Source organism: Hibiscus syriacus, unplaced genomic scaffold (assembly GCF_006381635.1).
Source record: "Hibiscus syriacus cultivar Baekdansim isolate YM2019G1 unplaced genomic scaffold, ASM638163v2 tig00111069_pilon, whole genome shotgun sequence".
Classification (NCBI taxonomy): Eukaryota; Viridiplantae; Streptophyta; class Magnoliopsida; order Malvales; family Malvaceae; genus Hibiscus; species Hibiscus syriacus.
In genome coordinates this window covers 1,026,662-1,053,830 of record NW_024062970.1, presented here as the reverse complement: position 1 = coordinate 1,053,830, position 27,169 = coordinate 1,026,662, and the positions used below count along the sequence as shown (strand labels likewise).

The 27,169-nt window shown below is 34.5% G+C and overlaps 4 protein-coding genes across 4 annotated transcripts; 1 reads left to right on the top strand and 3 right to left on the bottom strand.

The window, feature by feature from the left end:
- Nucleotides 1-1,191: 1,191 nt before the first annotated feature.
- LOC120151708 (mediator of RNA polymerase II transcription subunit 21-like) lies at nucleotides 1,192-2,564 on the bottom strand. Its single transcript, XM_039164088.1, has 4 exons — nucleotides 2,264-2,564; nucleotides 2,098-2,175; nucleotides 1,946-1,997; nucleotides 1,192-1,406 (listed from the first exon to the last, which is right to left on the bottom strand). Exons 1-4 carry the CDS (start codon nucleotides 2,468-2,470, stop codon nucleotides 1,330-1,332), a joined length of 414 nt encoding a protein of 137 aa, XP_039020019.1. The 5' UTR covers nucleotides 2,471-2,564; the 3' UTR covers nucleotides 1,192-1,329.
- A 911-nt stretch (nucleotides 2,565-3,475) lies between these two features.
- On the bottom strand, nucleotides 3,476-5,925 carry LOC120151755. The gene is made up of 2 exons (XM_039164118.1): nucleotides 5,871-5,925; nucleotides 3,476-4,867 (listed from the first exon to the last, which is right to left on the bottom strand). Exon 2 carries the CDS (start codon nucleotides 4,864-4,866, stop codon nucleotides 4,165-4,167), a length of 702 nt encoding a protein of 233 aa, XP_039020049.1. The 5' UTR covers nucleotide 4,867; nucleotides 5,871-5,925; the 3' UTR covers nucleotides 3,476-4,164.
- A 1,260-nt stretch (nucleotides 5,926-7,185) lies between these two features.
- LOC120151846 (uncharacterized GPI-anchored protein At1g61900-like) lies at nucleotides 7,186-11,154 on the bottom strand. The gene is made up of 9 exons (XM_039164176.1): nucleotides 11,143-11,154; nucleotides 10,759-11,089; nucleotides 9,574-9,753; nucleotides 8,884-9,486; nucleotides 8,467-8,712; nucleotides 8,307-8,318; nucleotides 7,976-8,119; nucleotides 7,821-7,865; nucleotides 7,186-7,610 (listed from the first exon to the last, which is right to left on the bottom strand). The coding sequence occupies exons 1-9, from the start codon at nucleotides 11,152-11,154 to the stop codon at nucleotides 7,534-7,536; spliced, it is 1,650 nt and encodes a 549-aa protein (XP_039020107.1). The 3' UTR covers nucleotides 7,186-7,533.
- Nucleotides 11,155-14,093: 2,939 nt separating this feature from the next.
- Nucleotides 14,094-15,644, top strand: LOC120151737 (ATP synthase gamma chain, chloroplastic-like). Its single transcript, XM_039164109.1, has 2 exons — nucleotides 14,094-15,454; nucleotides 15,561-15,644. Exon 1 carries the CDS (start codon nucleotides 14,283-14,285, stop codon nucleotides 15,414-15,416), a length of 1,134 nt encoding a protein of 377 aa, XP_039020040.1. The 5' UTR covers nucleotides 14,094-14,282; the 3' UTR covers nucleotides 15,417-15,454; nucleotides 15,561-15,644.
- The last annotated feature ends 11,525 nt before the right edge of the window (nucleotides 15,645-27,169 follow it).

Genomic DNA, 27,169 nt, shown 5'->3' with positions numbered 1-27,169 from the left:
TCTTCTTTCCCCCCATCACGTCATTTTTCATTCCGACCATCGTCGACCGTCATTGATGGAAGTCATGCGATCCCAAAATTCATAGGTCAATTCATCTCGACCCTCTGAGTTCGAATCTGGTAGTTACTTCACCGGAAAATATCTCAAAATCCATGAATATCAACTTAAACTTTTCTATTTCCTCACTTTCAATCTCCGATTCGTAGACTTCGAAGCAAGTTGCGAAAAAATAAAGGTCGAATTCGGGCTCAAAGTATCGAGACGAAACGACCCATGAAATTTAGACTGAACGGTAAAACTTGTAGCGTCAATTTTTCAAGTTAACATTAAAACTTTTTGAGAATTGAAATAGTGGCACAATATGATCCACATAAAGGAACCCTAGAAATCAGCGAAGGCTAGTTTGATGAGCTAAAATAAGATTGAATCTACATACTTACGCCAACTCTTAAATTGCAGGTATGGCAACAGCCTATTCTCTGAAATGATGTGAAGAACTTGCGGCTTCGGGTGCAATCGACATTATACCTAACAGATTTGCTCGGCCAGTCGGACCATCCCCGATCAGGAGGTTCTAAAGCACTCATAAACCTTGCTCGTCATCCGCATTTGACCGAAGTGCTATCAACACTCCTCCATCGGTAGACACAATCTTATGGGAAATGCTAAGGTTTTACTACTTCCCCCTAATTCAAGATAATGCTACATATTATGTTTGTTTGTTTCTGATTTCGCTATAATTTATTGCTTCCGAGATCCCGAAGAAGATATGTTCGAATCCGAAAGCTGCACAAAGGTTCCCTGCTCTTTTGAAGAGATACACAATCTTGTTGAAGAACTTTCAAGGAAATTAAACATTGAAAAAAGGTTAAGATTCTTTAACCATGAAGCTTGTTTCCTTCAGAAACCCTTTCTACCATAACTTATGTTCCTTGTCCTACAGGAATCCTTGTACTGTTGCCCTAAAAGAGATCGCAAATAGTTATCGAATCCAGTAATCATCAAATCTGTTTGCAAATGTCGACATTGAAAATGTGTTATATGTGACTGATTCAGATTCTACTCATTGAAATGAAAATGTTTTGAATTGTGGGAGATGCACACTGTATATAAAGCTGGCAACCAGTGAGCATGTCTTCATTTCATCTTGAAACCGGTACCTAGTTACTAATCGGCAAGCATAGCTTCATTTTATCTTAAAACTGTGCAGATATGTTTTTTCACAAACATCAAAAAGAGTAATTTGATTGAATTATAGTGCAGAAGCAAAGCCCAGATGGAGCAGTTTTATACAAACTTAAGTATACAACAAACCTTCGCATAAGGACTTCAATCTGGTTTCTTCAAGTTCAGACAATTATCTGCCGCTTGACTGAATAACTCCTGAACCTGTTTCAATTCCTTTTCTGGAAACAAAAACAAGGAAACATTGTACAGATAGTTAAGATGGAACCTTTCTTCGGAAGTATAGTCTAGAATCTACATCCACAACTTCAACTCAGGGAACTCGATTCTCCAGTCGTACCTACATGGTTAACTTCCAAGACATATACGCTGGAGCAACATATATAGCAGTTGAAATCGAACTAAAAAGGTCGGGGAACGACCAAACAAAGCTAACATCCTCCTCCTTATATACATCACAAAAAGCCAGAATCTAAGCAAACATGGCAACTATTGTCTAGGTCTTAAATATGTACTACACCTAATTAGTATTATTTTCATAACCATCTTTCCCTTTCTCTTTGTTCATTAAGGAGGCAGAAACTGGGAGAAAAGTCACTCTGTTGCTATCACCTAAGAACATGTAAGATGATTTTATTGCCAGGACTATCCGATTTTCTTGAAGTACTCCGGATAAAGATTCGGTACAGATATACGATTCATACAAAGTATCCAACACACAATCATGTTAGAATAACAAAGGATGTGGAAAAAAATGTACCTGCAGCCTCCAGTTGCTTCTGAAGTTCTTGACCCACAGCATCATTTTCAGCCTGGAAGACAAATGAAGAAAACAAAAACGACAATCAAAACAAAGAAATTCCAACATGAAATTCAGAAACGAATAAACAATTGGAGACTCTTTATATTTACTTGTAGTTCAGCAATCCTTCTAAGCTGAGCTTCTTCACCTCCCTCCGAAGGCGGAAGCGCAGCAACCAACGCATCAAACTGTGGAAAACAAAGAAGAAAATACCAGAAACAAAAATCATTTGACATTCCCACACAATATCTAATCATTGAATTCACCCATTCTCACCTGTTTAGCGGCCTTGACAAGAGTGGCGCTCATAAGCTTAGGTTGTTCGGCGAAATTGGTTGGGTCCTCGGTGGGATTGGGAGGCGGTTCCGGGTAATTAGAGGAGAGTCTAACGGGTGGAGCATCTCGTTGCAGTGTACCGAAAGTGTTGAAAGCTAGGGCTGCTATTGAATTCACTTGTTCTTGTAATTGGGAAATGATATCCATCTTCTTCAAGAGAAAACCCACATATTATGAAAAGGCTTTGCGGATGTTAACTTCAATGAATTCGTCTTGAAGCTTCGTAAACTGTTTGAATCTGAAAACCCAGTTGAATCTTGAAGGGGGGGGGGGAATCAATTAAAAGGACAGAGGAGGAGTCATTTGGGCCGGGCTTTCAGCTTACATAAAATTTTCTGCTCTTGACCCAATGGAATCATGTATAGGTCATACCCTTCCATATATTTTGGTGAACTATGCATTTAGTATATAAACTATCAGTTTTGATATGTTTTAATATCTAAACTTTTAATTTTTTCAAGTTATATCTAACGTTTAGTTTTTGTTCATTTTAGTGTCCGCCGTTAAAAACTTAACGTGTTTAGTACCTAAACTATCATTTTAGTATTTAAGTACCTAAACTTTCAATTCAAAACTCAACGTTAAACTAAAATGAAACAAAAGGTTTTGACAAAATTAAAAATTTAAGTACTAAAATGGACCAAAACTAATAGTTTAGGTACTAAAAAGTAATTTACCCTACTATTTTTTCCAAAAAATAATAAATTTGGCTTTTTTTTTGGCTAAAAAATTCATACAGGATAAAAAATTAGGGGAATACAAAGTTAGGGAAAATATTTACAATCTAAGTGATTGTTAGAGTAGATAAAAACTATAGATACATAAAAAATTATAATTAAATCCTAAATCCTAAACCCGATCCATATAAATCAAGTAACTTTAATGGTTAAGTGACATGTTATTATCCCGACCAATATGAATCAAAATTAGAGGATAAAAGCCTTGTTATTATCCCTAAAGATCTTGAGTTCAAGCACCAAGTATGGAGATATCTAAATTAACCGTTTGCTTTAAACCCTAAAAACCTAAATTTTATAGAGAAAACCAACCTTATCATATCAGATGGAATCAAAATCAGACAGATTTTCCTTTTTTTGCCATCCCCAGCAAGCATGAGAATGGTTAATGAAGTAGAAATGAGAGAAGTTAAAATGTAAAATGCAGAGAGTATCCATCACAAATAAATCCAAATTAGACAGAGTGCTTATCTAAATTAAGCATTTGCTTTCAACCCTAATCTACTCTATCTTTCATGCTCATCCTGTTTCCGCCTTTAATTTCCAGAACTCCAAAACCATGCATGTGGTGTTGGAATGGCATCTTTGGCATTAGACTCCACACTGTAAGTTTCGGCAGTCATTGTGGAACTGTTAACTTCTGGGACAACTATTGTCGGAAGAACGAATTCTTCAGCAGCAGACTCGGGTTCAAGCGGAGTAGTTTCTTCCCCGAATATCATTATTGGTAGGCTGGTCATGGATGCAGAAAAAGGAGCTGTTGCCGTAGTTGTAATATCGTCGCTTGCAGATAAACCATCCATGCGAGACGTGTTAGCTCCATTTTTAATCTTCTGAGCAAGCTCCAATCGAGTATCCTCGAAATATCAATATCTTGCCTTGATGAAGCCTTTTTGTCAAGCTTGTTGATCCCGGTGTCACAAGCCATAGTTTGAAGTTCGGGTTCAAAAACTCCGGGACTCTTGCTATCAACACCAAGACGTTTCACATCATCATGAACCAATTTCTTTGGCTTAAGATCAGGACTCGTGGCTTTTATAGCCTCAGTAGCTGACAAAGTAGTAGCAACATTTGCAGACACAAGCTCGGATGCTTTAGGAGCTTCTACATTAGCATTTGGCCCTTCAAATCGCTGCAGTGACAGATGCAGTCCGACAGCTTTCTCATATGCAATCGAGAATCAAAGATTTGTTCTTGCATGACCCTTTGTCCTAGGGATAGAACAGTTTCATTTATTGGCAAGTTACTAGCTGGAGGAACGAGAACAGAGGCAGATTGGCTCTCACTAACAACCGAGAAACCAGGCTGAAGCCCAGTATGTAGACCTTGGTTTGAAATGTTAGATGCGCCATTTTTTCGCTCGATGGGCTTCTCACTTTTCCCCGATGGAGGACTCACAACATGGAGACGACCTTGAATGTTTACAAACGGAATAGGAATATCTTTTCTTTTGTACATCTTAGCATGTGGAGCCACATCGTTTGCACCAGTAACAGGAGCAACTAGCCCCGGTAGAAAAACAACACCTCTGAGATGTAGATTGGTATCAGCTACCTTAACATTAAGAAGATACCCGGCATCAAATGATCCTTCTACGACACCAGAAACCATCTGACCTAACATGTCAGTAGAGGCAGGGTTACCTATCCACATACTTCGCTTGTTTCTGTTCAGATTGTCAGTTTCGGGTGTTGCAGGTGTGTTGCCCCCTTGAACACTCCCGTCCTCCCATGGACGCCTACGCTTCAGCTTCGCAGGGGGGTCTGCAGAGAAAGATAAGCTAGCCCCTTGATTCTGGAAGCTCATCCTGCAAAATGGATGCACAATTTATACTGTCGTATCATAATTCCTTTCGCAACATTTTACATGCAATTGGAAAAGAATTAGAAATCTTATCATCAATGACCACACAAGAACTGAGTGCATTAGGAAAACGGTCAGCCATATTTCACAATAACCAAAGTATAACAAACTATATCAAGAACATAATACAGCCCATTGATGCAACAGGCAAGTGTTCTTGGAGTAGACTCGGGTTCTGATGACTCGGGTTCTGATCTAAAAATTTGATATTGATATGTCCTCAATGCCATATAGAAATTATAGTGTTTGAATTTTCACAAAGGCTCAATACTAGAAATGGAGTATTCAATGAAAGAGCTATCGACTAAGACATGCATGTCACAAAGATCATCTATGTAATGGTTAGGTTAAAAACAAGAGCTGTGACATTCTTCACATTACTAATAGAGCAAACATGAAACCAAGAAAAAACCCGAAACCATCGACAAAATATGGGGAAAATCACAAATGCCAACCAAGGCCGAATCAGACAGCTCTAAAGGTCGTGTATATAAAACAGTGCAGACCAGATTCTACATTTTAAGTGAGCAACCTTCCCATTTACAACAACACCATATTATCTTGGAATAAAAGGTAGCCCAAATCTGAAGAAAATTTGGGGCTAAAGCATATAAAATCAGCAATTGACACATTTCAAAATCCCAGATTTTTATAGTGAAAAAATGGAACAATGGGTACAAATATTAAAGAAAATGGTGTATTGTTTTAACATTCCTAAGAGGCTGATGTATCTGGTGATTTCAGCTAAGTTATGAACTAACCCACAATCCCAAATATAAATCTCTTACTCAACCAATAATCATAAGAAAAAACACTAATAAAATGTGTTTATTTCACAAATTTCCATCAGGAACGAACAGTTAACGCGATGGTTTGTTTTATAGAAAAGGTACAGTTTTTACATGGGAAAAAGGACAGAAAAGGAGAAGAGAAGAAGGATAAGGTACCTTTGTCTTGTAGGAGACTCCGAATTACCTGTGAGAAAAAAATGGGTGATGAGGATGAAATCGATAAACAACCCCATATTTTACCGATTTCATTAGTTACTTTTACCCAGATTTTGTTTGGTTCGAGTAATTGTGTAATGGGCCTGAAATGGGTCAATCGATAAGCTCAAAAATTAAAAGAAAATGTAAATACACACCTGGTGGGACTCGCTGAATCGTCTGATTAGAAGTCAGACTCCCACAGGTGCTTCGTTGATCGGTTTACAATAGTTCATTATAATCATTTGAACACTGTGCATGAGTTTGTTCCAATCATATTTCTAACCGATACATGAGTTTGTTCTAATCATATTTCTAACCGATACATGAGTTGAAGCTCGACGAATCTGTGGGTTGAGCAAGATGAAGACCTTTATCAATTCAGGCCGTTTTGGATAAACATCTGATAATATTAAGTTGTTTAAGGTTTTTGGAACTTTACAGCTTATTGATCAGATAAATTGATGTCATGATTGTATCCAGCACGTATCTAACACTTTTGAACCCTCTTTGAACAGCGTTCGTTCTTCATGGTTTTAGCAGCTAAAGATTTATGTACATAAATTCTCATTTCCCTCGCATATGTTTATGTAATAATGGTCGTGAATTACCAAATCCCGGTGTAAGATTCTATGGCATCACATCTCCTAGCCTGTCACCCACCCCTCTACCGTAAATTTATCGAGGCAGTGTCAACTTCCTGTGGGTGGTATTTGGATAGCTAATGATTTGATTTACACGGTGTAGTTTAATGCTGCAAATGCAATGCACAACCGCCGCCGTCGTAGTCAGCAGCAGCAGCATTCAACTTGAAAATAATGAGTATTATCTCTAACACTTCGATTAAATCTAATGTCGAATCGAGACTAACTAAACCTAAAATGAAAAGCAAAACTTTGCCTATGAACTATTGATCCAACAAATGTTAGGTTTAGGATATTAAAAGTTGACATTTCTAACACTTGGTACTATTGAAAACAACCATGTGAAAATGAAAGGGTCACACTTCCACAACTGCAGACAGTGCACCACTGCACATTCATGTGAAATGAGTGTGAAAACATTAATGCATTGCCCAACAGCATTTACAAGTCTCTGCAACACCACCTCAAGCACAATCCAAGGACACAACTGAAGCAGGTTTGCCTCAAATGCCGTCTGAATGCGACCCTCAGATGTCGAAATCATGATCCCTTCTCATGCCTTAAATGCAGTAAAACTATATATACACTATGACCTCATACCGATGTCTTACGATCTAAGCAACAAAGATGACTGAAACAAAGCTTGTTGAACCAATCCAACATGTCTATAGGCCATAGCTCTCAAGGAATGGAGTAAAATTCTCATAAAATCTCTAATCAAAATTTACATGGTATGATCAAATACTTGTATAGATACAAGTTTCTTTTTACAAAATATTATTACAGACAACATGCAATAATCGTCAATTACTATGATCAGATGCATGAACTTGAACTTGAGTCGGTACCTGGTTGAGCATTGCCACTGATTAAACTTTCCATTAACAGGGGATCGTGTCCGTATCACTGTAAAACTTGGTTAAAGAAGGCTGACACTATATCATGCAGTTATGGATAAAGATTGAATCGACTTTGAAAAACTAGAACTGTAAGAGCATCATTATGGTCATCGAAGAAACAATGAGAAGATAAACCGCGACGTACTTATTGTAAAGACCTGCATAAGAGAGAGTGGCTGCTGAGTGAGCGAGAGAGAGGCAAAGACCACAATTAAAATTCGATAAGTTTGAGTTGTAACTTTATTCAAATATTATTCTGTCAACCCTATGTTCGACCAACGTATCTCAGCAATGCATCAATTAAACAATTAGAGTCTGCTCGTCTCAAAGTGATTACAGTTATTTGAGTAAATCAGTGCGTTTCTTACCACTTTGTGCATTTGTTGCTGCAGGTAGTGCAGGGATTCTTACAGCTGCATGCCAAAAATCCAGGTGAAATAAATAATAGAGACAAGAGAAGGAAAGAAGTAACATGTTAATATGAAATCGTTTTATAATATGGACTACCACTGTGAGTACCTACTTTTGTTGCATGATGAAGCTGGCAAAAGCGATGGATTTGGCCATGGAGCTGGAATATTATCATTCAGATCACAAATGAAACTGATTCCAGAGAACTTGTCAAATGTCGCATCAGAGGGCAAGCTTGGCAGGAGGCATCCGGATACTAAAAGCAGTTGAAAAAAAAACACATGTTAGAAAATCCACACCATATGAGCAAGTTAAAGAAATTATAAGTAACAATTAGAATGATATAGATGTTGGAAAACTTTAAAGTGCACGAAATAGGAACAAATTCCGTGTAGCTAAAAGCAAGATTACGCAGCCAATTATGAAGGGAGTAAACATCTTACCCTGATTTCCAACTGTTGCATACAAGTTGTTGGTAATCGGTGTCAAAATCGATCATGGCGGCAGAAAGAAAAAGAATCTAGTGTTAGTACCAGTTCAAAATTATCATATGAAGATCACTTCGTTTTGCTCATTCCAGGTACATCAAAATACAAAACCAACCTTGAAGGGAGAAATCCTTGAGGCTTAAGTGACATAAGCTATATACATTTTTGGTGATATTGTATTTCTGTAACTTCAACCCGAGGGAGGTAGCACAATCCAAAGCTTGTAAGTTGGTGACAAGGGTCTGCTTTTGCAAGTGAGAGACATAGCTATCCATAGCATCACAACATGTTGTCGGGTTACTTATTCCATTTCCACAGCTGTTCGCAACATGCTTCATATTGGGGAAAACAAGAGGGCAAACTGAAGGAGAAAACATAAGAAAAGAACTTAAATATGTAGTCAAAGACGTAAGAAAAACTCCTATGCTGCTCGATATCCAAAGGGATGTTCTTATATGCATTAATCAGACGGCAAGAGGTGAATTCTAATCTTAGAATATAACACGTTAATTAGGGGAAATTTGAAACCCACCTTTGTTAACATTGCAATTGGTTAGTCCTCTAAGAATTTCCTTTGCATGATAAGGGCCAAGTTTACTTGCCAGCCACCGAAGGACAATAGTTTTACAATCATTTACCCTCGTCGACTGTTCAGGTAAAACCTGGGGCCCATCCATGCTCAAAGGATCAGAAGCTTTTAGTGCAAGTCTAGTTGCAGCATCCGATATGGTACCTTGACAAACTTGGTCACAACATTCTTTCACAGGATCAATCTTTTCACATGAAGCAAGAAGCTCAGACGAATTTACAGTGTTCTCGAACTCATCATCTTTTACTGGGCAAGACGCTTCAGTGAGGTTTGATGGATGAATTGAGCAAACCTGCTTGAGATTTTCACCAGCACCCTGGCCTTCTAAAATTTGCTCAATATCTGAGAGACAAGGTTTGGCGAGGGTCCTGTTTAAAGCAAGCACACCAGTCTCTTTACTTAATTGACCAATGAGTATCACGAGAGTTGCAAGTAGCTGTGGACAACATATTACATTTGCTAACAATGGAGCAAATGCAGCCCAACAATCGATTGAGGTCATGATCATCAAATCTTGTGCAGCAGTGAAATTTAATATACAGAGTCCTACAAAAGGCCAAGTGCAAAATATAATTAGACACTTAAATCCCAACTGTTTTCAGATTCCATTATGCCCAACCATGTAAAAAGTACCTGATAGTTTCGGGATAGTACTATTTGTGAAGGGCGTCAATGGGGAGGGTGCAAGAAGAGGAAGAAATGGCTGAGGAGATGCACTCGGAGTAATTGCAGGTAAAAAAGCATCAGCTCTCCTCTCTGTTAACATATAACTTTTAAGATGATCTGTTGGGCTGGATAAACATTCATGGAAGCCTGAAATGAGAGCAAGGAAAAACATACCACACTCTTTAGCAAGATAATCTGACGAATAAAAAATAAACTTTTCTGTTTTCCACACATGATATAACTATATAAGTAAATATTCGTCTATGACATCCAACCACAAAAGGAAAGAAAAAGGATAGAAATCTACAAAACATATTCAATGCTTGAGAATTGCTACACTTAAGATCATAACTCATATAAAGCTTAATGCTTACACCTTAAACTATTGCTTTGTATTGGTCGCAATGGCAACGTCAATGATAAGACGCCTCTGATGTATGTTCATCGTATGTCAAACTATAACGTTTCCCACTTTTCCCCACCTATCTGTTTTACTCGTTCTAACATGAATAAAAGACATTTACAATTAGTCGAAGGATCTCAAACACCTTTATGGTCAACCTTCCTGTGAATGTCTAAGGAGGTATACCGAAATCAAGACCAATACATTTCTAAGCACTAGTTTTGCTAAAGTACCTCAAAGGGTTTTCTAAGATAGCTATATCCTTGTTCACGAAGCAATCATCATAAATGCTTAAACAATTTTTTTAAACACCTATAAGAATTATCTGTGGTAAACAATTACAAAAACACAGATTGGCAAGTATTCATCAGCAAAATAAATCACTAGCAACCACAACCACAATTTAGTACTAGTCAACCACACATTACCATTTCATTTTCCTTTTATCATATTAATAGTGCCTAAACCCAATAACACTATATCACATTTAACATAGAAAACAAAGCATTCAAGGTTTGTAACACTAAAAGAGTATCAAAGTAACAAATAATGCAAGAAAGGAGAGGCTCCATAAGTTAACACTTTTACAAGAAACTGCAGTGATATTTTCTACCAAGAAGAATCCATTTCCCTAGGTTCAAAAATAGAAAGTAAAACAACGGCCCAATCGCTCAAATTCTTAAAAACTAACAGATCGTGCTCAAATAAACCAAAACCAAAGAAGGAAACAAGTTGAAAACATCACCCACAGGCAAGAAACATAAGCAGCTCAATGAGTAACATGGTGAGACCGTGCTTGAGAGACACCCCGGCACTAATAATCTTCTTTTTTTTGCAACTTAAAACAAGGTTTGGCAAAACAAGGAAGAAAAACAAAGACCCAACAATTGTAAATAAGCTAGGGAATGTGAGGAACAAAAGGAAGAAGACATGGGAGAAAGAAGAAGAAGAAGAGAGGCGCCATGAATGAGCTTCCAAAGAATGGTGGGGACAAACAAAGAGGAAGAAAAATGAACAAAAAGGCCAGTTAGGAGTAATGAGTAATATGAAAATAGCTGTCCTATTGAGGGAGAGGAGACCCTACAATCGAAACTCACCCACTACTCTTTCAGTGCATTAACGCTATGTATTGCCTTTTCCCCCATTTTTCGAACTTCGTTTATTAAGGCATCTTTGACACGCGTGAGATGGTGTTGATCTCCGAGCATTGTAGGTTGTGGTCTGGCACGTGTCTCTATATTTATTGTCCACATACGCACACGAACACACGCACGCACACATAGATATATCTTTTAAATGTTTTTTTATTTAAATTTAGAATTTAATTCTTTTAAATTAGATAGGAAATTATAATCGAAAAAAAACAATTGTTAATTAATATTTTATTACAAGAAAATCGAAAGTAAAATAAAAGCATAATTCTCCGATTGATTTTAGAAAATATTTTTTTTTTCTTTTTTATTTTCAAAAAATAATTTTTATTTTTAATTTTTTTTAAAAATCAGAAAACATGTATGGTTAATATAAATGACATTTGAATTCAAAAATAAAATAGTAAAAATATATTTGGTATCTATTTTGTTTTAAATAGAAATGAATAAATAGTTATTAAATAATTAAATTACATACATTTAATATAATATAATGTTAATGCATATTGTACTTCAATTAAATTTATACAAAAATATAATTGTAAATAAGATGTTAGACTGTGAAAAAAAATATTTAATCCTTTTACCAACATAATCAAACCATCACAGCGCTTACATAATAGTTTACAAAGCTTACATGATAATCTACAATATTAATGTAATAGTTCATGGTGTTGTTGTGACAGTACATGATGAATGATGGTGTGGTAGATATGTTTAATTGATTTTTTTTTACTAAGTTTAAGGACCTAATTGATTTTTTTAGAAAGTTTGAGAACTTATTTAATTTTAAAAAAATTAAGGTATTATTTAAATTTAAAATATAAAAAATTATTAAGATATTCAATACACTAAATATAAAAATAATATAAAGTTAAATTATTTAAAAAATAGTTTAAGGACCACATCGAGTGTAAAAATGTTTAAGGACCATATTGATTATTTTGCAAAAGTTTGAGGATTTTAGATACCATTAAATCAAAAACATTATTGTTAGAATAATTTGAACTTGTGTAAGTTAAGTTAAAAACCATGACCTCATGTTTTCCTATTTTTCAAATTTTCAAAACAAAAAAATTAGCCGACCCTTATTCCCATATGTAATGGGGTAAGGGGAGGTAAGATAGTAGGATGCCCCCAACGCAGGTTGAGAGCAGCTTCCGTGGGAGACCTCCAAAACAATTTTAATGAAAATACCGAAAACATATTTTTTGTGTTTTCATATTTTCATTTGTTTTTGTTTTTATTTTCCAGAAATCATTTTCTAATTTTACACTCAAACACTTTTCTTCGATGTTTTCTATTTTCTACGAAAAAAATGAAATAACCTATATTTTCTAAAACCAAACGAAGGTTAAGTTTGTACAGATGTGAAGGGAAGGAATAGATAGATAGAGGATAATTAAATGAAGAACTCTTTTTGGATAATGATTGAGGTATATTTATACTAATTTTAACCTATGGTTAAATGTAGGATCGCTATAATTATTTACAAGTTAAGATTAAGCAAATTTTATTATTAAATTTTAGCTTTTATTTTCTCAATTAGAATGACATGAATAGTACACGATAAAAAATATATAAAATGTATGGTGTCTTTGGGAAGACGTCCGAAAAACAATGTATCTTTCTAAAAATGCATGTCTAAGAGAGTAACAAAGGGAAGAGACATTATCTTTCGTACGTCTTCTCAATGATGTCATGTAAATTCTACATCCTTGGTCGTGTAATGTTTATATCATTCTAATCGAGAAAATAATTCTTTCGATATTCTATATCAACCAATTTTTTTAACACTCCATCTAAATAATTTTGTTATATATATATATATGAGGGTTTTTTTAGAGAGGAAGATTTGAGGTAGTGGAGAAAGATATATGACAAAAGGGACGGTGGTGACAGTGGATCAAATAATCATATTCGTAACGTTTGAATTTGAACTTTTAATCTTATCTACGACAATAGTTAAGACGGATAATTTGAACTTTTAATTGTAACCCAGATGAAGTCATTGAATTGCATGCCTACTTGGTGCTTAAAAGAGTGGTTCCTTGCGGACCAATATACCAGGCTCGTTAGCTGTGTTATGCTACGTGAAATCTATGCTTTTCCTCATAAGGTGAAGGATGACAGTAAAGGCTTTTACATTAAACCATGCTGATGAGACAAATGGATTACGGTAGTAGAGTGACTCTTGGTTAGTGTTAAAGTATTTTGTCCACATGAGAAAGTAGAACATAGGAGAATAAGGGTGATGTAGTTTCATTAAGGTCACATCTTGTCATTCGGTTATGCTCAAAAGAGTTTACAAGATTAAAATGGTTGTTCGTATGCTAGCAGACTAAACGGATATAGTCATGTAGCGATGGATTTGGTTCTGGTAGGTCACATAGACCTGTCAGAAGTAATATAAGATAGTCGAGGCTTCTCGAGATTTAGAGTTTCAGGTCTTCCTTCAAGAGGCGTTCCCTCTATGTCGCCTAGAGTTTCATTGGTGCCGGAAATTCGAAAGTGTTTTAAAGGTTTTCGACGAATGTGGGACATGAGAATGGTGTGGGGTTTTTCACGGAGTGTAACACTCGAACATTTTCTCTATGTGCGTCGAAGTTTCTTTGACATCGATTAATCGGAATTGTTTTAAGATCCTCCAATTACTATGGGACACGAAACTAATGTGCGAAGGACCTTTGACATGTACAACTAACCTTTATCACACAAAAATCAGGGTAACATCAGGTAAATATTTGTAGCCATAGTTGAAGGAGTATCAAAATCCATGGAGTGGTATATGCCTTTCAGGGTAAGGAGCTTATCAATTTAGGATCCAAAACACAACCACTCAGAGCTAGCCACTTCAAATAAGGCCCCACCAAGATGAAAATGGTGTGTTGGGGGGGGGGGGGAATCAATGAACGAGAATGTTTCAAAATCCTTATCCCAAAACCTCATCCATTCCCTTCTTTTCCCTCCACTCGTTTCCCTCCGATTTCCACCATACCAGAAGAAAACAGCTCTCCAACACACACACAAAGATAAGACTTTACAAAACAAAAATCAAACACAAAGCCAATCCCTTGTAGGAAAAAGAACCTCTCCTCTTGCAACGAATCCGTTGTTCCACCATGTCTTGCTCAAATCTGACAATGTGGGTGTCTTCAAAACCTTCTCTTTCCGACACTTGTTCACTCTCCTTCCGTTCTTTCGTCACCCCGTTTCAGCTCCCGTCTCAAAGCTCAACTTCAATTAACCCTTCAAGGTCGTCTTCATCTTCGACCACGGTTCACTGCGGTCTCCGTGAGCTTAGGGACCGGATCGATTCCGTCAAGAACACGCAGAAGATCACCGAAGCGATGAAGCTCGTGGCTGCTGCTAAAGTCAGGAGAGCACAAGAAGCTGTCGTCAATGGCAGACCATTCTCCGAGTCGCTGGTTGAAGTCCTTTACAACATCAATGAACAGCTCCAGACAGAAGACGTCGATGTTCCTCTTACCAGCGTCAGGCCTGTAAAAAAAGTCGCCTTGGTCGTCGTCACCGGTGATCGTGGTCTTTGTGGAGGTTTCAACAATTATATCCTCAAGAAAGCCGAGGCAAGGATTGCTGAATTGAAGCAACTCGGACTGGATTACACGGTAATCAGTGTGGGGAAAAAGGGTAATTCGTATTTCATCCGCCGGCCTTATATTCCGGTCGACAGGTTCTTTGAAGGTAGTAATCTCCCTACAGCTAAAGAAGCTCAGGCGATTGCGGATGACGTGTTTTCACTCTTTGTCAGTGAAGAAGTCGATAAAGTCGAGCTTTTGTACACGAAATTCGTATCGTTGGTTAAGTCCAATCCGGTGATTCATACTTTGCTTCCACTGTCGCCGAAGGGAGAAATCTGTGACGTGAATGGCGTCTGCGTTGATGCAGCTGAGGATGAGTTCTTCAGGTTGACAACCAAGGAAGGGAAACTGACGGTGGAGAGAGATGTGATCAGAACACAGACCGCCGATTTCTCTCCGATTTTGCAGTTCGAGCAGGATCCGGTGCAGATTCTGGATGCTTTGTTGCCTCTTTATCTCAACAGTCAGGTTTTGAGGGCTTTGCAGGAATCATTAGCGAGTGAACTTGCGGCTAGGATGAGTGCCATGAGCAGTGCAAGTGATAATGCCCAGGAACTGAAAAAGTCCTTGTCCATCGTCTACAACCGGCAGCGTCAAGCGAAGATCACCGGGGAGATATTGGAGATCGTTGCCGGTGCCAATGCTTTGGTCTGATCAACTCGTACTTGCTTCGCCGTCGATTCTGTTTCGTTGTAGGTATTAAAAAGAAGCAATTTCCATATTCATTCCTATATACTTGTTTAAGAACAATCATGCTGATAAGATCTTTTTTTTTCATTTCTGCATTGTAATTCTAAAATGATTATCAACTCTATGCAGAATGAGAGCTGCAATGTGCTTTTGGAATAGATAAATAAGAGTATTTACCCATCTTCGTATCTTGTTTTCCCCTTCCAAGTATGAAGTATCGTACTTGTCTGGTCGCCGGAGATATATATTGCATGCAATAGATCATATTTGAGTCTTCACTTCATAAGTTATCTTTCATCGGGATATTGGACCCAGCCAGCCACATACTCAGCGGTGTCCTCTAAAAATTCAAAATTATCATATATTATAAATTCTTTTTATATAGTTTTTATTATAAATTTATTTTCGTTCTTGTAAAATTTTATAAGTTTTTCTTTCATTTATTATCGGGATAGACCAAATGAGGGACGGAAATATATAAAATTTTATGTTTGTCCATGACTTTTATAATTGAACTCGAGTTCCGGCTGCCGAGTACTTTACCGGTGCCGACTCCGAGTACTAGCAATTATGCTGCCTATGTCAGAAAACTAAAATGATCCGCGGTTCATTCAGACAAAAGCAGAACACATGATCTTGCATGACAATCGGAGATGTAGTAGTTTTACAATCGGAGAGAAATTCCTCTTCAACTTTGCACGACAATTTATATAAATATTCTTAATATTATTTTTCGAGTTTAAAATGATGATTACTCATAAATAAACAAAGTAAATATATTATTATATAATATAGTGAATTATTAACAAGATTGATAATGATCACTTCAAGAGATTATAACTGTCCGCAGCCACGGGTGCCGTAGCCCAAGATGTTGCATGCATGAGATTAACGTTGGAAAAATAATGGAGAAGAGAAGAAGAGGTTAAGGACTTTGATACATGATATATTTAACCTAACAACTTACTAATAAAAATAATAAAAATATCATATAAAGTAATATACATTTAATCTAAATCTAATGGATTAAACTTAATCTTATAGGATCAAATTTTTTAATTTGACTTTGAATCTGATCAAGTTGAAATTTCTTTAAGGGTAAGATCGAGTCATATTTGAGTTTAGGGTAAAAGAAATACGATTTAACCAGGAATTAATATTATAATTGACATTTATATATTTAAAAATAATTACTATAATATCCTCTCTATATTTTTTAATTATGTTTCTATTTTATCTAATATATATATATATATATATATATATATATATATATATATATATATCAAACCAAATCAAATATAAAAGTAAACTTTTATTTTAAAAAATCAAATTAAATTCGAATAAATAGAAAACTCGATGTGACCCTACATCACCATCTCTAACTAAAACCTAATATTTTCCTATCTCATTAAATCTGTCAATTATTGATTTTTTATATCAATTTTTTAACTTTGACTTATTATTATTTAAAATTTAGTATTGATAAAAGTATATCTTAAAAACTTTACATCGAGTAATTTTTAAATATATATTTTATAAAATTTGTTTGTTTAAAATATTTAAAATAAATCATAATCAAAACTTAAAATTTTAATCTTTAAAAAGTCAATAATACACACAATTAACCGATGGAGGGCTTCAAATTCCTATGTTGAAAGGAGGAGCAAATGATTTGGTAAAAGCCATGATCGGTGACATGGCACTCACAAAAATTATTAAAAATATACATATATTTATATACATATAATAAATAGGGTGAATTATATGTTTAATACTTAAACTAATACTTTTATTTTATTTTAGTATAAAAACTTTATTTTTTTAAAATCATACCTGACGTTTAGTTTAGTTTAAGTTTCATTTTAGTACTCTGTCATTAAAAACTTAACAATGATGTTGACGTAGCACCATAAGGTAGTTACACACTATCATTGAAAAATGTCACGTTAGCAATTTTATTAATTTTTAATGAAAAGATATCAAATTGAAACCTAAATTAAATGTTAGGTATGGTTTTGATGAATGAAAATTCATTTTCATTTGTTATTTATGATTTCAAGATAAAAAAAATCTTTGTATTTTTTATGTTTGATTGCTCGTCTTCTCTGAGTTGATGATTTTTTTTGTTGTCCTTCAGTTTTAAGGCTTTGTTCTGCCTATTTTAGACTAGCCTGGGTCGCACACCTAGTTTTGGTGGACGAATTTCTTAGCGGGTATTTTCTGCAAACACAAAGATTCGAACCTATGACTTTGCTTAAGCGATATTAAGCTGCTTACCACTTGAACCAACTCTCGTTGGCTTGAGTTGATGACTTTAATAAAGTTATCTAGTATTTACTTTTAATTCCATTTCAATTAAAGGTAAAATTTTAAAATATTTTTATTTATTTTTATAATTTTATTTCAAAATATTTGTATTTATTTTACGGGTTTATCTATAAAAAAATAAAAACTAAAACATAATTCTAGATAACATTATTATCGATCTATTTTTTTCTTTAAATTTTATATAAACAAATAAATTTAAAGGATTTATAAAATTTTATTTTGTTACGATATTTTGATATATAATAAAAAAAGTACTAAAATATTTCAATTGATATATACAATCTTTTTTAAAATAGCCCTCCAAACAGTAATGTTGAGTCTAGCGACTGACCATGATCCTTAAAATGATAAAATTTGAGTTTAGTCCCTTTAAAGTTTAAAATATTTAAATTAAGATAATATTAAAATTATATTTTAATTCTTTAAAATTTCATAATTTATTTATACCTTCAAGAAAAGTTTATGACTTCGTTCTTCCATATGTTTAGCGATAATTAAACTAATTTTTCAATCATCGTAAAATACGATGGCCAAAGTTTATTAAACTAAAGTAGGATTCAAATTCTTATATTATAATCTTTAGCGACTCACTTGGGAATAGAAAAACAGAGACTTTGGTTCGTATATAACAAAAATTATAATTTGATTTCAACCCGAGAAATTCTACAACATTCGACGAGCAACGATGAACACCACTAACGACGAGCACCATTAATTTAATTTATAAAAATTTAAACTATAAATGACTCAATGTATAATTATAAGTTAATTAAAAATTTAAAGATAAATTATTTAAAATAAAGAGTAAAATCATATCAGTGACCACCTAATTATTGTCCCTTTTCATTTTGATAAATATTTTTGAATTTTTATCAATCAGCTCACTCAACTATTTAAATGCATTCAATTAAGCCACTTGGCGTTAATATTTAATGGAGAAGCTGATGTGGCAGTTAAAATATTTGGTATAATTACACATTTGGTTACTATTACTTATATATTCTATTAATTTGATCATAATTTTAATAAATTAAAATAAACTTAACCCTCAGATCTTTCATTTTAAAATATTTTAAAAGTTACGACATATTCTATATTTATAACAAAACAAAAATTTTACTAGAAATTTCATTTATGGTTCTCAGAAGCCTCTCTTCAATGATATTGTAGCCTCTTTTGGTTTTAAGGAAGATATAGTTGATTAGCCCATGCATATAAAGTTCGTTGGACAAAATTTGTATCATACTACTATTTGTAAATGACATTCTACTAGAAAAAAAGGTGATATAGTCTGACCTGTAAAACAAAGAAATTTTATCCAGTAAATTTCTAATAAAAAAGTGTGACATATATTTCTTTCACATTTGCACAGTCTGTAACGGATTACACCAGTATGAAACACAGTCTACCGATAAGAGCGCTACATGGAACCACCGAAGTGGTTAAACAAAAATTTTCTTTATCATACTCGAAGGAAAAACATTCATTAATAATTATTTGTGATAAAATATACAATAACATTCATACAAAACAATTTACAGTCGGGAGCTCCCAAAAATATAGTTCAGAATGTACATACCATAATTTAAAATAAGTTATGACTCGACATACAAAATAAGGGTTTCAAATATACATGCCCTCTAAGAAGAAACTGAGACGTACTCTGCTCTGAAAATCTGAGTATGAATCTACTAAGCACAAAAGTTCTTCAAGTGCTCCACTTAAGAATATGCGTAAGGAAACAAATTCCAAACGCTAAGCTAACTAGCCCAGTGTCACACTAACAACTAAAACATACTAACAAGGGTTCAATTATAACATGCTCAAATAACTGATAAAAAGATATAATGAATCTATTTCATTTGTATCATTAGTGAGTATCCTTGTGATACCCACTTTCTAAGCTATGATAGACATTATGGTGCGACTGAGGGATCTCTACATCTCAGAGCTCAAACACTCCTCTAGTCTACCGAGGATGTGGCCCCCGTAATCTCTGCACCAGACACCACACCCTCGACTAGCCCACCCCTTACGAGTGTCGAACCTTGCACCCTAACTAGTCAGTTTAAAGTGCCTTGTGCACTCCCTAAGGATATTCAGACTGATTCTATACTTTCGACACTAATAGCTTTTCTAAAGGAATTCAAGTGTTCGAAATATTTCCTGAGCATCAAAACAGACTAGTCTTATGTCGCCCTAATTACTTTCATTTATATGTTTAATTATGTTTTATTATTGTTCTCACTTATAGTCTTATTTGAGAGTAATTAGAGCTTTTTGGGAAACTTATTAGCTTCTACAAAGCCTCTTAATTTATAGCCCAAAAAAAATTTGGTATCGATATTACCCATACAGTATCGATACTGCCTATCGGGCATTGATACCCTACTTGAGGTATCGATACCTCAGAACAAAACCCTTTTGTTTTAAAGAGGAAGTATCGATACACATATGGGGAGTATCGATACTCACTTGAGTACCGATACCAAAATGGCATTCTGAAAAATGGGTCTCGATACTAAGCATTTTGGTGTCGATACCGAACCCTCAATATCGATACCCCAAAAAAAGGGTATCGATACTACACTCACAATATTCATAATTTTAAACCTAAACAAGAATAGTATCGGTACTGATCCTTCTATTATCGATGCCCTCTATTAAAAAATGCCTTATTTGGGCACTTAAACTCACTCACATTGATCCCTAGAGGTTTTCAAATGTTCTTAGTGTCTTATGTGTTCAAGTAGGATCATAAATAGGGCTTTAGACATGCTTGTAACTTGAAAACATAGAATCTACCATTGATATACTCACCAAGCTTTAGTTTAAATCTTTATGCTACCAAGGACTGCATATGACCCACTAAAGAGTATGGCAAATTTGTAAGTGCGGTTACCTTGTATCTTTGGCTAAAAGCAAATCCCAACTCACTCAATAAGAACTCTTTTCCCTTAGCCTTTGAGCTTTCACCCACTTTTTTCACTAATCAAGGATAAGAAAAAGGAGTTTATAAATTAACTATGTAATGGAAATAAGGATTAGAACACTTCTTATAATCGAAATCTAACAAAAAACAACCTAAAATCCTTGGTTTCTAATAAACCTCCCAAAAATCCATTTTTGAAACCATGGTGAAAATCTTGCAAAATGGAACTTGAATTGAAGCTAGAAGGATGAGGATTCAGAATCTTACATTGGTTTAACCAAACTAGGATTGGAGTGCTTGAACTTCTTGCTTTGTAAGGGAAGAGGAAGAAAAGCAAATGGGAGAAAGAAGAAAAAGAGTGGGTGAGTATTATGGGTTTGTTCACGAAACATGCTAAAAAAAGGGGTTTTTTACCTTTCAAATTAAAATTGGGTAAACTACACTTTAAGCCCCTACACTTTCAATATCATAAAAATATCATCAACTTTCCAAAATCTTTTAGGCCCAACGGAGCCCAATTTCAAATAAACATAGTCCAAGCTATTTTAATAAATCATTTGGGCTCCAAAATAAATCTCGGGTTGACCTAAACTACTTACCCATGTTTCGGGGCATTACACAATCTTCCTTTAAAATTTTAAAAATCCATATCCTACTATAAAATTGTATGTCCATCTTTAATAAAAGTTTATACTGATAAGATTCTCGATGGACTTAGCATGAAAAATTTTGCACTAAGAGATTGACCTATATCAAAAAGGGCAATAAATTTAGTTTTCTTTAAATTTAATATCATAAATTATTGCTTGAGTTATTCATTTTTTTAGAAAAGGTTTTTGTTATAAATTTTGTTTTTGTTATAAACAGAGAATATGTCGTAACTTTTAAAATTAAAATAAATTAAAATAAAAAGTTAACTTTTGGTTCATTATATATGATACCATTTGATTTGAGGGTTATGTTTATTTTAATTTATTAAAATTAAGACTAAATTGATAGAATATATAAGTAACATTGATCAAATGTGTAATTATACCAGATATTTTAGCTGCCACATCAGCTTCTCCATTAAATATTAACGGCAAGTGGTTTAATTGAATGCATTTAAATAGTTGAGTGACCTAATTGATAAATTTTAAAAATATTGGTCAAAATGAAAAGATGCAATAGTTAGGTGGTTACTAGTATAGTTTACACTTTATTTTAAATAATTTATATTTAAATTTTAACTAATTTATAATTGTACGTTGAGTCGTTTAGAATTTAAATTTTTATAAATTAAATAATGGTGTTCGTTGTAAGTGGTGCTCATCGTTGCTCGTCAAGCGTAGAAGAATCATCCTTTCGACCTTAATAACAATACATAACAAATATTAATCTATACCAACAACCGGTTAGTCTAGTAGAATGAGGTACTATATCACTTAAGCAAGCTCAGGGGTTCAAATCATGGCGATTACGAATGAAGCAAACTGGATTGGGAGGGTCTCCATCTCCTCTGCAATACCCGATCCGGATTCAGATGTCGATGGTTATACCAAAAAAAATATTAATTTATATGTTAATTTAGACTTTGGAAAATGTCATAGAAGCCTTAAAGAAGATAAAGGATCTTGTCAACTACCCAAATCAATTGGTCAAAAAAAGTGGTGGACCTTACGTATAAGTAACCGATACACACAAAAAGTTCAAATTGCATTGGTTAAATCTATGTAGCGTACCAAACAAAGGTTAATTTCTCTCTTGAATTTCAATTCCCAACCAAAAGGAAAAGGAAAAACAAAAGCTATACACAAAAATATATATAATAATCAATACACCTTGAAAATATCCCAGAAAGCCTTAGTTTTCTTCTATGGGTTTCCTTCAAGCCACCATGCATGCAGCACTCCGCAATTGTTAATAGAACTACAAAACCCTGCACTCAACACATACGTATATATATATACATACATATTTGTTGCAGATTAAAGAGGAATGGGGCTTACCTTGTAACTCCGATAATGGTTACGTGATATTGGCACGGCTCAATCAGATAACATAACTCTCAACCTTTAGAGCGATACTCTCGAATTGAACCGCACCAATATCTCGATATCATTCTTCCTTTGTGGTATTTATACATGTGTGTGTATATATATATATAGGGAAGTATGTTTGTATATGTTTACCTTCAACTTCAATGGATGATAGGAAATGATGAACAAAGAAGAGGCTCTAAGCGTAAAACAAAAGCTTTCCGATAGATTCACAACCAATAAAAAGACACATAAAAACCCAGTTTCAAGGTGAAAAGAAGAAGAGAATAAACATTAATGGAGGAGGAGATTTAGGGTTTAGAGAAAAAGAGGGATACACACCAAATGAAAAAAGAGAGAGGTATAAGCAAAGTGGTAAAGAGGTCAGGCCTAAAAGGAAGGGGGAAATGGCATAGCATTGAATTTGCTACCAACCCAACAACAACAAAAAGAAGTGGGTACATTAAATATTAGGCTCAATACCTAAAATGGCCCCTTTACTTTAATAAAAAAATCCTTTAGTCCTTTTACTTTTTTCAATCAGTTTGACCTCTTAATTTTCAATTCATTATGACTTTAGCCCTTTGACTTTTTTTATATAAAAAAAAGTCACATTGTGCAATCAAGCTCCACCATGTGACATGAACTGATTGGGGTTGCATTATCCATTTTTTAAAAGGAAACCACCTAGGGATTAAAGTGATCATGAACTGAAAGTTGAGAGGTTAAACTAACTCAAAATAAAATAAGAGAGTCAAAATAAAATTTTCACTAAAATGGAGGTGCTAAAGTAGGTATTAAGCGTAGGTACAAAGTTGGGGGAGACAAAATAGGGGAAAGTTTTTATTGAAACAAACCCTTGAGCTTTGAATTTTGCATTTATGAGGTGGGAGGGCCTTGTTGGGGGTGTGCTGCCAACACCATTTGAATTTCAAAAAAAGATAATAAAGTCTTTGGTTGGTGAACTTAAATTTTTAGGTAAAATAGTTTTTGATTTATTATTATTGTTGTTGTTGAATTATTTTTAGTTAAATTATCATTAATATTAATTTTTATTTTGATCGCTAATCGTTAAAAATTAACGGTTAGATATTTGTTAGAATTCCATAAAAAATATTTAAATTAAAATATATCATCACCTAAAAATTAATATTTAAATTAAACCATGTCATCCCCTCAAAATTAAATCAACATGTGATTAAAGAGGATAAAACTTGGGACCTTAATAAAAAATGTCCAATGTTTAACCACTAAACAATGTAATTATTAATTTATTATAATTTCAACTAATCTAATATTTAACTTGAACTGTTATTAAAATTGGAGATCAAATTAATATTATTTTCCAACTTTATTTTGGAATTAAAATTAATTAATTAAATAAATATTTATTTTTATAAAATTAATATAAAATTATTTTTAAATTTAGATTTATAATCTTTATTTAAAGATAAAATTTAAATTTATTTTTAATATTTTAAATTGTTCTATTATAATTAAATACTATAAATTTAATTTTTTAAAAATGCTAGTGTTGTTTTATACAAAAATAATTTGATGACTGAAGTAGAAAAAATAGATTGATGACTAATGATGCAATTTACCCAAAATATTTTAAGTATTGTGAGACAGTACCAGACAATAATAGCTCTGAGACCCGGATGTTAGGATGTTCAAAGGACGTAATTAATCAATTTTGCAATTAATGGGTCAAACAACAAGTATATATATATATGTTCATAGTGATTGGTAAATTATTCGTAAATCTTTCGATTATCTTCGGTTATAAGTTCGTTTATTCGATTTTTTTTCCTTTTATTTTTATACATTTCAAATATTAGTGAAGGTGGGAACTAGATTGAACACATGATGCACACAGAGTGTGTGCAACGGACATGTTCGCAAACGCGAAAGGGACATTGTAACCCCCTAGACCCGGCCTATACGTTTCGACTAAGTCTAGTGGATCACATTATGATTATTAAAGACATTTTCCGAAACCGTTATTTCATCAATATAAAATCACATTATAAATGACATGAAATTATAAACAAATTATACTATCAAAATCCAACTCGTAAATATAGTACCAATAAATAATAATTTAATTTAAAACATGTCTTCAAATTCAAAATCACAATAAACCGAGCAATAATAGCAAAAGAGTCATCATTATAAAATCCGATATTTTAAAATAAGGTCCATGTCACCAAAATAAAGTCAATTTGCAAGATAAAAACATTACAATCTGATTTACTTCAAGAGATATGTTGATCCTCCAAGTGCTCGAACCGAGGTATCTAACCAACAGTATCTGAAAGGGGGAAAACATTTTCAAAAGGTGAGCTAGACTCAGTGTGTCCCAACATTTCCATAAAATCACAATAGGTACAAATCATAGTCCAGCAATCTCACAAATTCGTAAAAGAGTTTAACTTTTGAAAATCATAGTTTAAACCCTTTTCTGGTACACCATCAGTAGTTCCCAAAATTATTTTCCATATAGCTTACTTTATGCACATAGCAAAAAGAAAGCCGACTTAAGGATAGGCTCTGAAGCTTGTATCCTTAAGCCCAAGTCAATAAGTTCATATAGCTTACCCTAAGCACACAGCAAAGGAAAGCCGACCTAATGAAACATCTTGGGGCCCTCAAGAGTCACATTAGGCCCAGTTAGCTTGATCAGAGCTATTCCATCGTAATTCAATTCCAAAATTCAATTGCACCGTGACATAAATTCCATAAATCCAAAAACATGGTAATCATATACCATTTCAAAACAAAAATTAGATAGCAGCCATATTCCATAAATTGTCACATTAAATTGGTGCATCCATAAAACAATAACTAATGAATTCGGTGTACCATATATTAAAACTAATAAAACAGTTCAATAATAAGTAGGGAACACACCTCGACAATAGGTTCAAATAAAAAATCTACTGATTGCTGGTTACACCACGCGCTGTTACAGTTTTCGAACCTATTTTACAATAACACTATATTACTTATGAGTAATATAAATAGATCTCTAAAATCATAAAATTTACGGGTCTTACGGGTGAATACTGGCACACGTGGTTTAACTGATCTAGAAGAGCTGGGTCGAGCTGTCGAACGATCCGGAGAGTCTCTTGTACCTTCAAACAAGAATATTTATCAGTCTCAAATCCTATTTAATTGTTCAAAGCTAAACTTCTTAAGTATATAAGCATTTTTCGGGTTTGACTATTAATTTGGGGTATTTTGAGTCTGAATTTGGCCAAACGGATTGCGGAATCGGAATCAGGGCGTCGAAAAACATAAAGTATGACTTTCTGAAAATTCAAATTCTTGGTCAAAGTCAAAGTCAACCACTTTGACCGTCGATTTGGAGACCTTCGGGTTCGAATTTGACGAAACGAACCACGGAAACGGATTCGGCACGTCGAAAACTATCATGATAGGTATACTCAGAAAAGATTAACGATTGTTTAATAGCCGGTCAAAGTTCTGGTCAAAGGAGGTCAACAAACTGTTGAACATTTTACACAAATAGCACCTTTTTAAAATAATTACCAAAATAGCACCCATATCGACTTAATTACTAGAATAGCACCAAAACCGAATTATTTACACCAAAACCGAATTATTTACCAGAATAGCACCGGTTAACGGTCAACAATCAGGTCGGGTCAACGGTTCGGGTCAACGGGTCGGGTCGGGTCAACGAGTCGGGTCGTGACCGGTCAAACCCTTAAGAAAACCGGTTGAACCGATCACTCACTCGCCCAACGGCGGCGCGTGTGGCGCGTGAGGTGTCTTCCGGGGCTCTAAAAATTACGGAAAATTTTCTAAAAATTATTTTGAGCGTTTTCGAGATACTTACAAAGCTCGGTTCAAATTTTTGAACGTCGGAGAGCTCGAATTCATCAAATCGGGAAGTTTGATCGGTTCACCTCCCCATGCGCCGCCGTCGCCGGAGAAAAAAGGGAACACCGGTGGACTCGGAACGGCACAAGGAACACGATGGTGCAGGAGGTGTCGTAAACGGAGCAACGATCAACAATGAATTTAAGATTTTCTCGGCGATAGAGCTAACAAAAACGTCGCTACTTTGACTGGAAATTCCCAACGTTTGGCCGCGTTTCGCTTCAATTAATTTGAAGGGTTTGTTCCTCGCTCGATGATGAACACAACGGTGGTTTCAAAACAACGATCAGAATTCGGACGGCATCGGAATCGGGTTTGGAAGTTGTGTGCGTGAGGAAGGATTTGTGAAATTGATTTCTGTTTTTCAAAACAGAAATCACGCATATATAAAAATTGCCTGCCGACACTCCAAGGTTAAATTCAGGGCTTGGTCCCTAAATTTTCTTTAACTCTAAAACAAGCTCCAAGTTTTAAAATCTTTCAATTTAGTCCCAATTTTTGCCAAATTTTCACAATTAAACCCT

What these genes read in the sequence shown, in the direction of transcription:
- LOC120151737 (XM_039164109.1), top strand. Translation starts at nt 14,283, where the DNA reads ATGTCTTGCTCAAATCTGACAATGTGGGTGTCTTCAAAACCTTCTCTT.
- LOC120151708 (XM_039164088.1), bottom strand. Translation starts at nt 2,470, where the DNA reads ATGGATATCATTTCCCAATTACAAGAACAAGTGAATTCAATAGCAGCC. An exon ending in TTGTCAAGGCCGCTAAACAG is followed by an intron (nt 2,176 to 2,263) that starts GTGAGAATGGGT and finishes TGTTTTCCACAG; the next exon opens with TTTGATGCGTTGGTTGCTGC. An exon ending in GAAGGATTGCTGAACTACAA is followed by an intron (nt 1,998 to 2,097) that starts GTAAATATAAAG and finishes TTTGTCTTCCAG; the next exon opens with GCTGAAAATGATGCTGTGGG.
- LOC120151846 (XM_039164176.1), bottom strand. An exon ending in GCTGCTTATGTTTCTTGCCT is followed by an intron (nt 9,754 to 10,758) that starts GTGGGTGATGTT and finishes CTCTCATTTCAG; the next exon opens with GCTTCCATGAATGTTTATCC. An exon ending in AGCAACAAATGCACAAAGTG is followed by an intron (nt 7,611 to 7,820) that starts GTAAGAAACGCA and finishes TCTCTTATGCAG; the next exon opens with GTCTTTACAATAAGTACGTC.
- LOC120151755 (XM_039164118.1), bottom strand. Translation starts at nt 4,866, where the DNA reads ATGAGCTTCCAGAATCAAGGGGCTAGCTTATCTTTCTCTGCAGACCCC.